General features: G+C 52.8%; 2 protein-coding genes across 7 annotated transcripts in view; one reads left to right on the forward strand and one right to left on the reverse strand.

The window, feature by feature from the left end:
• Nucleotides 1-200: 200 nt before the first annotated feature.
• MDH2 (malate dehydrogenase 2) lies at nt 201-16,167 on the reverse strand. The gene is made up of 9 exons (XM_032430743.1): nt 15,965-16,167; nt 10,212-10,380; nt 8,679-8,762; nt 8,126-8,235; nt 6,746-6,871; nt 3,849-3,926; nt 2,483-2,582; nt 1,998-2,149; nt 201-516 (listed from the first exon to the last, which is right to left on the reverse strand). Exons 1-9 carry the CDS (start codon nt 16,028-16,030, stop codon nt 385-387), a joined length of 1,017 nt encoding a protein of 338 aa, XP_032286634.1. The 5' UTR covers nt 16,031-16,167; the 3' UTR covers nt 201-384.
• Nucleotides 16,168-16,200: 33 nt separating this feature from the next.
• Nucleotides 16,201-16,408, forward strand: part of STYXL1 (serine/threonine/tyrosine interacting like 1) — a 63,053-nt gene continuing 62,845 nt past the window's right edge. For all 6 annotated transcript variants that reach the window (XM_032430735.1, XM_032430737.1, XM_032430739.1 and 3 more), the window contains exon 1: nt 16,201-16,395. The gene's annotated coding sequence lies outside the window, so the exon portion shown is untranslated. The remainder of the gene's footprint in view (nt 16,396-16,408) is intronic.

The following is a 16,408-nucleotide window of genomic DNA, read 5'->3' on the forward strand; positions in this document are numbered from 1 at the left end:
AGGGAGGCAATGGTGCAGAGCAGGGTTGGGAGGAACAGCTACTGATAAATTTTTCAGACTCTGTCGAAGCTACTGATGAAACCATCATGCGTCAGCCTGATATTTAAATAACATCTCGTTCTGATTCATGATGGAGACGCCAGACAGGCCCTCTGAAGCCAGCTCGAACGGGGAAGAAAGCACATTTGCCGAGACCTTGAAAAAGAAAATCAAAGCCTGCTTTTATTGATGCGCCCACAGACAGACCGGCGATTTGGAAGGGATGGCGACGCTAACACGACACTCGTGGTTAACGCAACTCAAACACAGGGGGTAGGAGATGGCTTTACAGGGACATGATGCCTTCATAAGTTAGGGAAACGGACTGCTCGCTGGCTGCACCCCTCATTTCATGTTCTTCACGAACTCCTCTCCCTTCTTGATGGAGGCCTTCAGCTCGGGGATGGCTTCCGCTATCATCTTCTCTTCGAAAGAGGAGATCTTGCCGATGCCTAGATTCTTCTCAATGCCCTTTTTCTGGAGGAGACGGCAGGGGGTAAAATTGGACAATTTAAAATTTAAGAAGGATCATTGAAAATACTTAAGTTTTACAACAGGTTTCCATGAACGAGGCTGTTAAGGAAAACCTGACGTGTAACTTCATGACCCTGCCCGGCCCACCCGCCCGGGGCAGCTTGCTGAGGGGGCCCGGCCAGCCGGGACAGCGTGAGCTGTGCCTGGAGTCTGGGTTTCAGGCAGACCGCCCCCCGGCTGGGATCCAGACCCTGACACTCACTCCGTGTGCACCTCGGCCAAGGCTGTTTCTTTATCTAGAAACCGGGCGGGCGTACCATCCACCCCAAAGGAGGCCATGAGAACACCCGTGGGCGGCTTGGCACATGGAGCACTCAATCCTTAGCAGCACTCATTCTCCTCGACACGGACCATACTTTTGGGTTCTCGTCTTTTGCTAGGTTGGTAATATCCACCCAAGCCCAATGTAATCAAGTAGGGAGACGGGAGACATCAGGAAAACAGCAGGTGTGTCACTGTGTCACCCCCACGGCTGAGCCTGTGTGTCTGCACCTGCAGCCTCGGCTTCTGGGCCGCCTCCCCGGAGAGCCCTCCCTGATCCCAGGGCCGCAGGGCCTGCCAACCGCACACACCCACGCCGCACCGGTCCCGGAATAGTGCCCGTCTCTCCACCACACGGGGTCCCCGAGGCCCGGGGCCACATCTCAGGGATCTTTGGACATCAGGCATCTATGGGAAGGGCCTCTGGGTGGCCCGGCACATCGCCAAACTGTTTCATTCGGGGCAGGAGATGAAGGCAAGCACCCCTCTGTCTGATGACAGCGGCTGCCTGCACATCAGAAATGGAAAGCTGGCTGGACGGTGTGTGAGTGAGACCTAGTGGTGTCTGCTCCCCGAACACTCAGGAAGAGTCACCAGACTGGACAGCTGCCTCCAAAACAGCCTGGCCGAAGCCAAGCAATTTGACGGGATGGCCTCCATCCTAGACGCCACCACTTCAAGCGGACAACCTACAGCACGCTCCAGGAAGAAAACCAGGAAAATCTCACAGCTCAGTGACCTGTCTCCGGGCCTCCCTGGAAGAGGAATCCGGCTGGGTGGGCCTGAGGTCGGGACAAGAAGGAACAAGTACGAGCCAGAGGGTACAGCACGCGGGCTGGTGGAGGGAGGCCTCTCCTTCAGAACTGTCCACGGCTGCCTTGAGGTGGAACAAGCGTTTCATCAAGAAACACGCTGAGTCAGCCGCTGACCAGCTGGCCGATCCACGGGGAAGGAGGGTTCCTACCCCATTTGAGGTTTCTTCCTGCTCTTACTTCTGGGACGTGGGACCACCCTCAAAACCCCCAGCACAGCCCAGGCACTGGGACGCAGTCACGCACAGGGGAAAACTGCATCATGGAGCAAAGAGGCCAGGGCTCCCCATCTTAAGTATAGAGAACGCACCTGCTTCCACCGTCACAAGACCCAACCTCCGGGATACGTACCCCCAGCAGTAACGGGGTGGAGAAATAGGCACAGTCTGCTTCTTGGGACTTAACGAAGGAACACTCCACAACTCCTTCCTTTCCGTTCATCGCATCCACAAGGGAGAAGACAAAGCGGGCTCCGGCGTACGCCATGGACAGGGTGGCCGAGCCTGGGAGGACACAGGCGGGTCAGCCAAGCTAGCACCGCGACCGGAAGATCTGGGCAAGCCTGCCCTCCTGGCTAAATAAAGCAGCTGCAAAACCTTCAGCTTCAGCTGTGAAGAACTTAGGTCGTCATCTCTTCATTTCGCAAACTCGTGAATGGCGTGGACCTCTACCGCCACTCCGCTCCACAAAGCTGGGCTGCCCCCTGCCACCAGGCTGGCTTAGCCCGTGAACGTACAGGAAGCCGAGAAGAGCATTCGCTGCCTGCCCGGGCCCTTCCGGTCTTCAACTGGGGACTGCAGCAGGGCCTCACCTGGGGGCTGCCCCCGAGAACCCACCTGCTCCAGCTTTGGCCTTCACCACCTCTGTGCCGGCCTCCTGGATCCGCCCAGTGATGGCTGTTAGCTGGTCCTGGGGAAGGTCCACCTTGGGAGTGCACTGCGGGCCAAAGCCACAGGGACCACGTGAGCAGGTGCTGCCACCACTCCCAGACCCCACACTGTCCTCCCCCGCTCGTGGCAGACCCCTCCCCCACCACTGCCACTACAGGGGAAACCGAGACCAACTCTGCTTTAAAGAAAAAGTCAACTTTGTTGGGAGGTGTAGGTGGCCCCCCCCCCCCCCCCCCCCCCCCGCCGCCGCTTTTTAAAGTGAGCTTCACACCCCATGTGGGGCTTGAACTCACAACCCTGAGATTGAGTCGCGTGCCCAACCGGGCACCAACCTACCCCGCCCCGCCCCTACTCATTTTTAAAGAACTTTTAATATTGTGGACTAATTTTAGACTTAGAGAAAAGTTGTAAAAATAGCACAAAGATTTCCCTCACCCGGCTTACCCCAATGTTATTAGCATCTTACATAGCCACATTGCAATTATGAAGATCCACGAAATTATCATCGATACATTAACTACAGACCTTACTCAAATGTCACCCATTTCAACACTACTGTCCCTTTCCTGTCCCAGTTCCCACCCAGGACCCCACCTCAGTCCGTTTCCTAGCAGTCCTGTCTTCCTGGACACTTGTCAAGAGGACCGACAGCTCGTTTTGTAGGATGTCCATCATTTTAGATTTATAGAAGGTTTCCTCATACCTTTCTCATTGGGTTATGCACTTTTGGCAAGAACAGCACAAATATTTTGTGTCCTCAGTGCATTATACTCAGGGGTTAGGACACTGACTTAATATATCTTATTCTCAGTGGTGTTCACCTTGTCTCTACTCATTTTTTTAAATTTATTTTTTTAAAGATTTTATTTTTAAGTAATCTCTACACCCAGCGTGGGGCTCGAACTCACAGAGCTGAGATGAAGAGTCGTAAGCTCTACCGACGGAGCCAGCCGGGTGCCCCTCTACTCATTTTTAAACAAAGCAGCTTTACCTGCTCTGACCCAACCAGGAATTCAGTGGTTTCCTGCAGCAGTTTTCGTTGTGTGCTGGGAGCTGGCCACTGTGAGCACCTTCTGACCACACTCACTCCCACAGGTGTGGACCCCAAAGTGTTGGAGCCTGACCACAGCCCTGCAGGCCACTCAAGAACCGCCCCCAGCCCCAACAATGGCTGGGGCTATATCCACAGCAGGAATTCTCTCAAAATACGACAGATGCTTAGTTCTTTGTCAGTCTGTCTTCAGTACCTCGAGGTGGAACCTCTTAAAGGTGCTCCCAGTCTCACGGCTTCCTGGCAAGGTGACACACTTACCTGGGAGATCAGGGGGATGATGGTCTTCCCAGCATGGCCGCCAATGACAGGAACATTGACTCGAGCGGGATCCAAACCCTGGCCACCAAAGTATGAAGCTTTGTTAATTTTTAAAGCTCTTTGAGTATAAGCCATGTCATATCCACCTAAAGCACCAATACTGGAAAAAATCCACAGAAGTCAGAACAAAGAAACCACAGAAACCGGAGTCCAGCTGTGTTCAGATCTCTTGCCATGGCCCCACCAACCGCACGGAACATCAGTTGGAGCGGCGCAGCGAGGAGTACGTGTCACATGGTGAGGTCACTTTGAGGGTCTTCCTTTACAGGGAGCAGAAAACTGCCTCCTTGTAGGGTCCCCCCATTGGTCCCTCAGAGGATAGTCCTCTTCCCCAGAGCTAAGGTCATTCCCCATGCACCAGCCCAGATTCACGTCCCCATACTTGGTCACAAAGAATGAGTCCAATTCCCTCCCCGTCATTGTAGAGCAAAATTCAAAACAATTCCAGAAAACCTGGGGGTGAGAAGTCTGTCAACTCACAGTGATTAGGACAGAATAAAACTGAGCTGTAAGGGATCAAAACACCATGGTTCTTTGTCAGGGCTTAATAGGAGAGGCTGATTCATTTGTTAAACTGGAGGCACAACACCTCCAATCTGCGGACCAGGTGTTTCTTTTTCTTTTTTTAAGATTTTTATAATTTATTCATTTGACACAGAGAGAGAGAGAGACAGAGAGCACAAGCAGGGGGGAGGCAGGCAGAGGGAGAGGAGAAGCAGGCTCCCTGAGGAGCAGGGAGCCCAACTTGGGGCTCGATCCCAGGACCCTGAGATCACGACTTGAGCCGAAGGCAGACGCTTAACCAACTGAGCCACCCAGGCGCCCCTGGACCAGGTATTTCTTAAGATGGTCCAAAAAAAAAAAAAAAAAGAATCCGGTGGGAGTTAAGGGAGGGAAGTGAGCAGTCCCCCAATGATGCCACCTTCCCTAAATGCCCAGGTGCTAAAGAGAGCAGCCCTAAGTTAGGAACCCGCCTTGCCCAGGAAGGGCGACCCAGCGTTGAGGGGGGCAGACCCCACAGGACCAAGTTCACGGAGCAGGAAGCTCACACAGCGGCGCCTACGTGCCAAGGCAGTGTGCCAGTCACCAGGGACACAGGCAGGAGGCCCTGCTTTTGAGACCCTCACTGTTGATTACGAGACAGAGACAAGTGACGTCCCCGTGTGCTGTGCTGAGACGGCCACACAGGGCGGCTCTGGAAGCAAGGGGAGCCCTTCATCAGCCCGGGAGAGGCTTTGTGGGACAGATGTAACTTCATCCGAGAAGCAGCAGCAGGACTTTGCCAAAGGAAGTATATTCTAGGCAAAAGGAGCAAAAAGAGCAAAGGCCTGGGGCCATAAAGAACATGTATCACATCAGCAGAAAAGCCAAGAGAAGGTGGCAAAGGGCGGAAGATGGCCGAGAGGACTGAGGGAGGCTCCAGACACTGGCGCTTTAAGGGCCAACTTTCATTCCTGATACAAATCAGGATTTTTCCAGAATGCCAGAGAGCCTGAGGGAGAGGACAATTCACTTAACTGAAGCTTGACAAGCACTAGGTTATCTGCCAGGGGCCAAGATCCCCCTTCCTCCACCTCAAACAGTAGAACTTCCCAGGCTATGACAGCACCATCCCGTAGAACTTTCTGCGAGAACACAGGAGCCACATGTGGCTATCGAGCATCTGAAATGTGGCCAGCGCAATGGAGGACACGAAATTTCTAATTTTCTGTAATTCTAAGTAATTCACATAGCCACGTGCAGCCACCACGTGCAGCTCGGGTGTTGCAGCAGGACCAGGGGCCCGGGGAAGATGGCGTGCTTTGGCCCCCAAGAGCTGGGAGCACCACAAAAGCCCAAAGAGAATGAGCACTGTGGCTCCCAGGAAGCCGGGCTGCGAGCCTCAGGAGGCCCGAACCCCACCCTCCCGGGCTGTCCTTGGTCAGACTCAGCGGGAATGCCAGCTCCTCCGGAAAGCCTGTCCTGACTCAGTCAACTACCCTCCATGTCCGCGCCCAACTGGTTTTTACATTCCACTGGCTCTTGAATCCCAAGGCCTGGCCTGTCTTCTGGATCTCTGGGAGCCCCGCCCCCAGGAGAGGGGCTGAGGACGTGCCGCAGCATGAACGAAGACAGGGCACCGCACTCCAGAAGCGGACCTACCTGGCACACGGGGCATACGATCAAGGCCAACAGTCTCATGTGTACAGGACAACTGTTCCTATTTCAGAGAGGCCCCCTCATCTGCAAGCCAGCAAACACTGGCCCAGAAAGCCTCTCCCGGGCTGATGAAGTGCTCCCCTTGCTTCCCCTCAAGGCACTTCCACAGGCCAGAGAAGTGGTTCTGCTGAGGACACCAGCACTGGCGCTGGTCCCCGCCCCCCAAGCACAGGCCCAGTGGCCCGGTCAGCAGCCCAGCGAGCTGCAGGTGACTGCAGTCAGAACTACGTGCCAGGATCGACGATCCTGACATCTCAGGACTTCAGGAATGTTCCCAAATTCTTCATGTTTGCCGATTTTATCATTCATTTAATGACAGATACCATTAGCACGTAAATCCTGTTCTAGTTTTTAGAGGCAAGGAACTTAGCACAGCCCAGCTGAAGCAGCGGGAAGTCTGGGAAAAAGCCTGGTCCCTCGATGCACCAGGGAGGACAGAGAGGGAGCAGAGTCAAGACTCCAGCTGGCTGCGGTTTAAACCTGCAGGGGTCTGTGTGGATCCCCCAAGGAAACCTGAGAGCTACTCTGCCCCACGGGGGCCAGCCCCAAGAGCACTGGAGAACCCCTGGTCTCCTATGCTCACCGATCAGCCAAGGACGTCCGGAAGGAAGCCTGAAGAACACCGATGCGTCCCTTACCTTCAGTTCCGCAATGAAAGTATTGGCTCTGACAATGTCCAGGGTCGTCACCCCGAAGATTTTATTGGGGTTGTAGACTCCATGTTTCTTGAAAACTTCCGTTGCGATTGGGATGGTGGAGTTCACCTGGCAAATGCAAGAGAGAGGTGTAACTTGCCCTCATCCTGAGAGAAGAGACATCCCACAGACAGAAACATCTCTTCCCCAGACCACTAGCAAGTCCTAAGGGGCCAAACTGCCCCGGTAACTTTTACAGGCAAGCTGCCCTCGTGGTGGAACAGGTCACTGTGAGCTGACTTCCTACTCCCCCCACCCCCCACAAAGAACCCTTCGTGGCGGCAGGTGCTCCTCCCCGTAGGGGCCCCCGGGGTCCATGGCTCAGATGTGCAATGCGACCTTCCGGCTGTCAACCTAACAGTGAGGCTGACTCCACAGGACACCTCCCACTCCCACTGGGGCCGACACCTGAACAAAGCAGCGCACTGCGCAGGGCCAAAACCTCAGACGGCCTCGGGTGAAGTCCCAGCTCGGCCACTCTGCAAGGTAAGCCTGGGCAACTGGTTTCCTCACGGCAGAGACAACCACCTCCCGAGGCCGTGAAGGTTATGGGACTTAATAGACAGCGAGCGCTGACATGGTGCCTGGTGCACAGAGAGAGCATGATAAAGATGCAAGCCCACCGCAGGATTTACGTTAGGCGCTAGGTTAGCGTCCCAGCAAAAGCGCTGACTGCTCCCTATTGCAGACCAGTTGCCCCGAGGAGGGTGAGCTAGTTGGGGATCGGCTCCTCAGAGGCCCTGGGGACAAGCCCCGGGCGTGGATCGGCGGGCACGGCCCCCAGTCAACATCACTGTCACTGCATTTCCACCCAGGACCTGAGCCTCAGAGGCCGGCTTCACCCGGGAAGGAGGCACAGAGTGCGCTGCGGGCCAATGCAACCCAAGGGACTGCTGGGGAGGCGTGGGGGCTGCATGTGTGGGTACGGCATGTGTGCTCTCAGGAATCAAAGGAGAAGCTCCCCACAAAACCCCATGAGCAGGGCCCGGGGTGGCTGAGCAAGCCTAATGGGGAACCAGGAACCGCAAACCCTGAGCAGAACAGGGTAAAAGAGGTTAATGGGCCACCACGATCAGGGCTGAACGGAGCCTCAAGAATGGACTTTGCAGGTGGAGAAACGGACACAGAGAGGGGAAGTGACTTGAGCGATTTGCCCAAAGGCACATGAGTGGTGGGAAAACCAGGCTGGAATTCACACTTAGTTCATCCCACGCGCCCGCTGCTGCCCCTTAATCGGATTTTGGGCCCTGCAAGCACCTCCACCTCCTGCTCACTGCGGGCTCCTGGCACGGCATTAGCGGCCCACCTGCCGGCGGCACTCACCGGATTGGAAATGACGCAGATCATGGCCTCGGGGCAGTGCTGGGCGCAGGCAGCAGACAGGCTGGCCACAATGGAGGCATTGGTGTTGAACAGGTCATCCCGGGTCATGCCTGAGAAATTCAAGATGTTCACAAGGCACCGAATGACCCGCCCAGTGCTGTGTGTCAGTTGTTACAGGGAAAACAAACATTATACCTGTTCCAAGCCAATCTATCTTGTAGGAAAAACAACCTAGTGTGACAAGTGGAGGGGATGGAAGGTGGGGAGGGGGCTCAGGGAGGGAGGTATCTGAGGAGGATCCTCAAGGATCAGCAGCAGGTGGAGGAAGGGCACTCCGGGCAGACAGCATGCACAGGAACAGGAGACCGGGCAGGGCACAGACACGGCAGACACGTGCCGGGCCAAGAAAGGGAGGCCTCTCTATCCCACAGGGACTGGGGAGCCTCTGGAATTCTTCTCTGCCACAGAGACGCTGACTCGATCCACTGTAACGGAAAACCACGTCCCCACCTGACTGCCAGGGATATGCGAGGCAAGGCTTCTAAACACACACCTGGTTTTCTCGGGACTCCTGCTGGAATAACCACCACATCGCAGCCTTTCAGGCAATCCGGCAGCTGCTCAGGTCCGAGGTAGCCTAGACACCCCCACCCCAGGAGAGAGCAAGTTCACCTTTTCTGATCTGGAGAGGCGAGCACGGCTGTGGGGACGGAGCCAGGGGAAGACGGCCCCCGCTGGGTCCGACTGTTCCAGCCGCCTTTCACACCACTTTCCTCCAGCCTCCGGCTGCCTGGGTCCCACCCCCGTGGAATGGATCAACCGTCTAGCCACCACCCCCCCACCCAAGTTCAGCTGCTTGTCTTTTTCGGACCCGCTAGCATCTGTAAGGCCTTCCTGGCTCCCAGTTCCAAGAGCTGCTTATTCCTCCCCCCAACCACCCGGGCGTCCTAACAAAAGCTCCATCTCAGGGTCAGATCTGAAGACACACTGAAAGCCATGTGAGAAAATCATGGTGCTGATAAAGAAGGACTCTAAGTATTGGTATCTCTTGTTTATTCCTATCATCTGAGGGGAAAAAAAGGTCCATTTTCAAAGGCTGCAAGGGAAATTTGCTCTGATGACCAAAATTTGCTTTGATTTGGACTTTTCCCTTATTGCAGGAGCTTTCAGAAGCTCCAAAAGAAAACGAGCCAACAAATTCAGAGATTATGGAAGGCACAAAAACGTCTGAACTGACAACTGACCTCCCGAGCTGTGCCCACCGGCTGAGGACGCATGTGAACACCATCACGCAGGGCATTCCCATGCATGGCCAGCAGAGACAGAAATTACGACCACCTTTCTGGACCGCAATTTGGGACTTTATAGTCATACCTACTGATTCGACTTCTGGCTTCTAGGAAACAAGATGCAAGGAGGAAGATGTTTGTCAAGGCTTATGTATTTGAATTTAGAGTAGAGCAAAATAGGAAACTGCTCAGTGGCCAACAGTATAGGTAATATACTAAACAAATGGTAAATTACAGTACTGCTTTAAAAATGACTTAACCAAGAATTTGGGGACGTGGGTAAATACTGCTATAAAGTAAAGGTAAGATAACCAGGATATATGATATGTATGACGACGAATTACTTCTTGGATGACATACACCTGTTTGCCTGAGAGGAAGAGCAGATCTCCCTAAGGAGGCCGTGCTTTTGGGAACCTGGCAGAGGAGCCTAGGGTGGCGGGAGGGCTGGCCCAGGGCACGGGAAGGCAACCTGCAGCCCCGGGGGGTACAGCATTCCTACTGCCCCCCAATCTCCAGAAGTCCCCGAAAGTCCCCATCCTATTACTTTTCAAATGAGAAAAAAATTAAAAATGGGAAGATTAGATCACCTTTGTTTTTCTGAAAGATGCTGCTATTTAAATTTTTTACAGGCTCAAGTCCAAAAAGAAGTAGTCACTTGTGAATTCAGTTCTACGATGCACGTGGAAACCCCGAGTCTCTGATCTACTTTCACTGAAGAACCGTGTTCTATCGCTTGGACCCTGGTCTACTGGGGAGAAGGGAAGCAAAGTCTCCAGGCTCAGCGTGTCCAGTACCTTTCACGGTTGCTCTGGTCTCAATGTGGCTCAGATCGGCGGCCACTCCGGGCGTATGAGCAATATCGTAGAGGGTCAGGCGGCTCACCAAGGGACTGTTCTTGAGGAGAAGCGCAAGGGGCTGCCCGATTCCTCCGGAAGCCCCTAGCACGGCTACTTTCGCATTGTTCTAAAAGAGGCACAGAGAAAGGACTCTTAATACAGAATCGGTATTAGAACTAGTCACGTGATAGCCTATAAAATACTGCGCTGGGTCTCTTTTATTGCTGTGGTGCCAAATGAGACACCAGCGTCGAATTTCTACCAGTCCAAAGGTCCGGTTTTCTTCTGAAGCGTAGAGGCTTATCTCCGGGAAACAGGGAACTTATGTCCACAGATGTTGTGACAGTCGGGGTCCTACTGCAAACACCCCCCAAAAGATGAACAAGTTCTACTCAGGCACCTGCCCCTCAACCTGCAGTTTTAACTATAAACAAACACATACTGAGCACCCACCAACAGGCCGCTCACTGTACGTGGGGAAGCAGAATGGGGAAGAGCCCTGCTCGCTCTGGAGGGGACAAGGGAAAGGAGCTGATGGGGGAGGGGGGCACGCAGCATCAGGAGGGATGTGTGTTTCGAAAGGCTCCCTCCCTAGCAGTTAAGATAGATCTGCAGCCTCAGCGCCTGTGCCCCACGCTTCGGGGGCTCTCAGGATTACCCGCCGGACTAACAAGGCCCACAGAGGGCCAGGCTCCTCGAAGTAGGACAGGGCTCAGGCCTCTGTAGAGCCAACCGTTTCTGGGTGACTCTGGCAGTGGCCGAAGTCGGAGAATCACTGCTGCTCCACACCAAGCCAGGCAGAACAAGCAGCAGGTGGCTCTGGGCATGTCAGCTGCAGGGAAGAGTTAGAAAGTGATACAGTTGAAAGACTCGACTGCCTTGCTAGCATCTAGAAGGCTGGAGCTAGAAGTCAAAAGACTTGACCTCCGACAGCTACTTCAGAGCTAAGTACATCTAGACTGGCATCACTTAATCCCCTTCTTATTCTTACACCAAGGAGTGGGATTGAGGAGTCACGTGGCAATTCCACATTTAATCTTTGAGAAAGTGCCAGACTGTCTTCCAAAGGGGCTGCTTATTCATCTTTAAGGCTCACCTCCAATTCAATAGGCATGGACCTCCTACCTGCCACACGCCAGACTGACCTGCTAGCACCAATGACAAGACCTGCACACCAAAAGGTGTGCAAACCGAATAAACAGCATCTAGTGTGACAAGTGCCACGGAGGTAGACACTAGGAGAGAATTAAGCGTGAGGGGGTTTTGAAGGAGGAGCAGCAGTTTACCAGATGGATGCTAGGGGGAGGAGCTATGGAGTACGGCCTAGTGAAGGGAAGCAGTCCTCTAGGGCTTGGGCATTGCTGGACGCATGTGGAAGAAGTAAGAAGGTAGGGACAAAGCTGAGAGCCTAGCAGAGTCTATCTGGTCCTTCTGGGCAATGGGGAATCGGTGAAAGGTCTTAGAAGCTGGGGAAAACATGTCCAGAACTGTGTTTTTAAAAAGACATGAGGCAGAATGGAAGATGGCCTGGAAATATCCAAGAATGGAGGCAGGGAGACTACTGCAGTAGTCCAAGCATGACTCAAGGTTGGGATCTAGGCAAGCAAGAAGGATGGGCGGGCTACAAGGGATTCAGTCACCTCCCCTCCCCTTCCATCTAGATGGTGAGTGGAGGGAGGAACCTGGGATGATAACTTGCCAGCTTGAGTAGACAACATTGCCTTTAAGCAAGAGAGGGAACTGAGGAGCGGTAAGGGGTTTGGGAGAAAGAATAATGAGTTCCGTTTTGCATGCTGAGTTTGAGCCCCTTGAAACATCCAGACACACACGTGCCCAGTAGGCTAAAGGCTTGGTCTGGAGGCCCTATGCATCTGCACTGAGATTAATGGTAGCCCCAGATGTGGACAAAACACAAAAGGGAACACAGTGACAGGAGCACTAGGGACAGAGCCCTGTGAACACCAGCATTTAAGGAGGAAGAGGAGTCTGTGAAGGATGATGACCAAATGGGACTTACGGCCACCCCCACCCCAGCCATTTCCAACAACTAAGTCAATGACTGCCTCTTGGTAACCTTTCCCACGAGGAGCAGAATTTATTATACAGGACTTCACCTGAAACTCCCGCCATCCAGCAACCTCATCTACTGGGAACGCCAGCAAAATGGTAGCCGCGGGCCATTTATCAGGTCCGCCCTGGGGCTGGTACTGAGCTACGACTTTCCTTATCTGATTCTCAGAACTCCATTAATATTAACGGACTCACTACAGATGAGGAACTAAGGCACAGAAATTGTAATATACCCGGGCCCCAAAAGACAGCAAATGACGAAGTAGGATACAAGCCAAACACAGGCAACTTGATTCTTCAATTTGGGCTTTAAAAAAAAAAAAAAAAAGAAGAAGAAAGTCTTAGAAAAAACATCTATTCTAAGCCATGCTCTACGACTCTCTTTCGTTATACAAAAGGTACCCTTCCCCACTAGGGCTCACTCAAGGCCTAAACAAAACTCCTCAGTGAGCTTATTTCTACTCTAACCTTACAAATGAGAAGGGGAGCCTATTCTGGGCCAGCAGGCAGCTGCCAAGGAAGGAGACAAACTAACAGCAGGGACAAGAACCTGAAGCACCATATGTGGTCCTCTCGGGCAGAGTCATCTGCTTTGGGTCCCTATACTCTCACTGCAGATCGTATTCTACAGCAACGGCCACTAGGAATAATGGACTTTGGTTAGCAAACCCCGAAACCAAAGCCCAGACAAACAAGACCCACAGTGTGTCATCTGCTTAAGAAAAGTAAACCCTAAAAGCACATACAACTAAAAATCTTCAGTTTTATTTATTTTTTTTAATTGGTGCTGTAAAGGGGGACCCTTGACTTCCCAGAAAATGTAACTAGCCAGATCAACCCAAAATTGAGGTCTGGCAATCTCATCGACTTCTCGATCTTCAGTCAATCACTCTCACATCTTGTCTCTACTCCTAGGGACCTCCAATTCCGACTCCCACATTCCCAGCTCTGTTAGGCATTCCAATGGTCCCATAAGCCCAACTGTCTAAATAAATGTATGCTTTCTACTTCTCCCACCCTGTTCCCAAATAGTACCCGTGTTCTCCCAAATTCAAACCCTTAGAACCACTTCCTGCCTCTTCCCTTATTAGAGACACCCAGTTAGGACTTGGAGGACTTGGCATCTCAAACATCTTCCCAACCTTCCCCCCACCTTCCATTCCCATTCTATTATCTACCCTAGGCCCTCAGCTCCACCTCAAAACCATCCTTCTGAAAATTAACTTTTGATCATTTCACTTCCTTACTCAAGAATCTCCTTGAAGTCCCTCATGCCCAAATTACTCAGACTGGCTTCCAAGGCTGACTAGGGCAGTGGTTCCACTGTAGAGCCCCACAGTGGGTGTAGAATTACTTGAAAATAGAAAAAAAAAAAGGAAGGAAGGAAGGAAAAGGAAGGAAAGAAAGGAACTGACCTGATGCCCTCACTAGGGTCTTTAAGTGAATCAGTCCCATATGATACATAAGATAACCTCCTCACTCATTCTGTTGCTTTCCGTGTTGAGGTGATGTCATTATTTGTATATTACAAAGTTTCATCAATTTAGTTAGTATGTATAAAAATACAGTCCTTCAGTGGTGGAATCTTTACAATGTAGAATGAATCTGGTATTGCAGAGATTAACTCATGATCTCTTTGCAGAAGACCAATTGCCAAACTTGCTCATCTTTTCTGCATTGAGGAGTGGTTGTCAGCAGCACACATGCTCAGCGACTTTTGCAAATGGGTAACACTTCCTTCATTTGTAAGTCTGCTTTATAATATGTCTACTATGGTTTGTTTTTAAAGTTCTATTTTTTGCGTTATAACATATATATTAGTATATAACTGCAGAAATAAATATATTGAGGCTGTGTTCTTGATACATTTTTTTTTTTTTTAAGATTTTTTATTTATTTATTTGACAGAGAGAGAGACAGCGAGAGAGGGAACACAAGCAGGGGGAGTGGGAGAGGGAGAAGCAGGCTTCCCGCTGAGCAGGGAGCCCGATGCGGGGCTCGATCCCAGGACCCTGGGATCATGACCTGAGCCGAAGGCAGACGCTTAACAACTGAGCCACCCAGGCGCCCCGATATATTTTTGTTGTTAAGGATCCAGGAGCCACCTGGGTGGCTCAGTCAGTTAAGCCTCTTGATTTCCACTTGGGTCGTGATCTCAGGGTTGTGGGATCGAGCCCCAGGCTCAGCGATGGGCATGGGGTCTGCTTGAGATTCTGTCTCTCCCTCTCCCCCACACTCTTAAAAAAAAAGATACAGGATCCAAAGTCTCTAGACCAATGTACCTACTTCACTCAAGCTCATCATTCTCACTTACTCTAGTGCCTTCCAGTATCACCACTTGTATGTCCCATATGCATTTTAAATTCAACATCTCAAACTGAACTCCTGATATCCTCCCCCTACCCAAATCCACTCTCTTCCAGCAGCCTTTCTCATCTCAGCAATTTCAAAGCCCAAAGTCTTCGTGTCCTTCATTCTGGTACCCCTCAACCAACTGTCCCTCAGCAAATCTCACAGTCTTACCCGAGTTCAGTTCCCTTCCCCCACTCCTCAGCATCAGTCTTCAGCACCTCCACCTGTCCTAAGTTTACTCACTTGGGGCCTATCTCAAGTACCACCCCTTGCTCATCTTGATATCTCCTGCAGCACCCACCACAGATCTTGGCGAGCATGGATACTCAATGCTCTTACTTGTGTACTTATTTTTCAAATGAATTGAATGCACAAGAAACTGATCTGAAGGACAGAAGCTAAAGCAGAAATCTGGAATCTCCTTTACTCATCAACTCCCTCTTGGGTGCAATAAAGAGGCAATGTGGGCATCTCCTGAGTTCTCAAACTTTAGTTATATTAGAATCACCTGGGGCACCTGGTAAACATACAAAAGGTGCAGGTCCTACCCTCCCTCAATGCACCCCGGCCCGTCCTTCATTAGCTTCCAGGTGATTCTAACACACACCGGAGTTAGAGAACCACCATCCTTGAAGATGACTAAAAATAGCTTAGGCTTAAGCACTACCAAACCAAGCCCTGCACAGTCACCACACCTGGGGGCAGGCCCAGTTCGCCCACAGCAAGCAGGATCCTTCAAAAGGGTCCTGAAGAGGAGGCAGCGTCTTTACGTTCTTAGAGGGAAAGCTTGATGATCCAAAACCCACTGACAGCGGGCAGGAGAGCGGACTTTTAACTCTCTGGACAAATGACCGTAACCTTGGACCAGTTCCCTACCCTCGGTATCTCAGTCGGCCTGCATTACGGAGTTAACACTTACACGTTATTTGTACGGATGCTACAAGAACAAGGTTAGTCGCTTAAAGTACTACAGAAAGTTGCCTACAAGCATAAATTATTCTCGGCCCTACAGCCAAAGCTTCTCAACCTTGAAGTTGTGTAGACCAAGTGGAGGCTCTCTGGGGGTCCGGGGGGGAAAGCCGGTTCCCCCCCCCCCCCCGCTACCGGGTTTTCTTTCGGCACGTCCCTTCCAGTATCCCGGCCGGCCCAGGGCGCCACAGGCGCGGGTCGGTACCGGACGACCCTGCGGTCTAGGCTAGCCCGGGGATCAGGGCTGCTCGCGAGCCCAGAACCCACGTGGCCCCGGCCGGGGGGGCCTCCGCCTGCAGGTAGCCCCTCGTCGGGCCTACCTGGGCCGAGGTGCTGAAGCTGCGGCGGAGAGCGGCGCCCGCAGGGCGGGCGAGGGCGGAGAACATAGTTGGAGCGGGCGGGGAGCGGAACGGCAGGAGAAGGCGCAGGCGGCTGGCAGGTGACACCAACGACCTCCACACCGCACAGGTCCTCCCGGCTCCGCTCTGCCCGGCCTCGCGAGAGTGGCCCGGCTTCCGGCCCCGCCCGCCTCCCAGATCTCGCGGTAGCACGTCCATCTGGGCTGTGGAGGAGGAAGTCGGGGGGCGCTTCCTGCGCGCAGGGAGCGCGGTCCGGGCGGGGTCGTAACGCGTCTCGCGTTCCGTGCGGCAGGTGGGGGAGACGCGGTCGCGAGTGGGAGGGAGAGTCCGCACCACAGAGGTGGAAGAGGACGGGATTTAGGCTGGAAGAGCCTTAGAGGAGCCATTTCCAGGTGGGGCCCCAGA

This window comes from Phoca vitulina, unplaced genomic scaffold, assembly GCF_004348235.1.
Source record: "Phoca vitulina isolate PV1807 unplaced genomic scaffold, GSC_HSeal_1.0 scaffold45, whole genome shotgun sequence".
Taxonomy (NCBI): Eukaryota; Metazoa; Chordata; class Mammalia; order Carnivora; family Phocidae; genus Phoca; species Phoca vitulina.

Excerpts from the sequence above, each read along its gene's own strand:
- MDH2 (XM_032430743.1), bottom strand. The coding sequence starts at position 16,030 with ATGTTCTCCGCCCTCGCCCGCCCTGCGGGCGCCGCTCTCCGCCGCAGC. Across the intron at positions 10,381-15,964 it reads GCTTCAGCACCTCGGCCCAG|AACAATGCGAAAGTAGCCGT; the intron begins GTAGGCCCGACG and ends TGCCTCTTTTAG. Across the intron at positions 517-1,997 it reads CCACCCCGTTACTGCTGGGG|AAAAAGGGCATTGAGAAGAA; the intron begins GTACGTATCCCG and ends CGTCTCCTCCAG.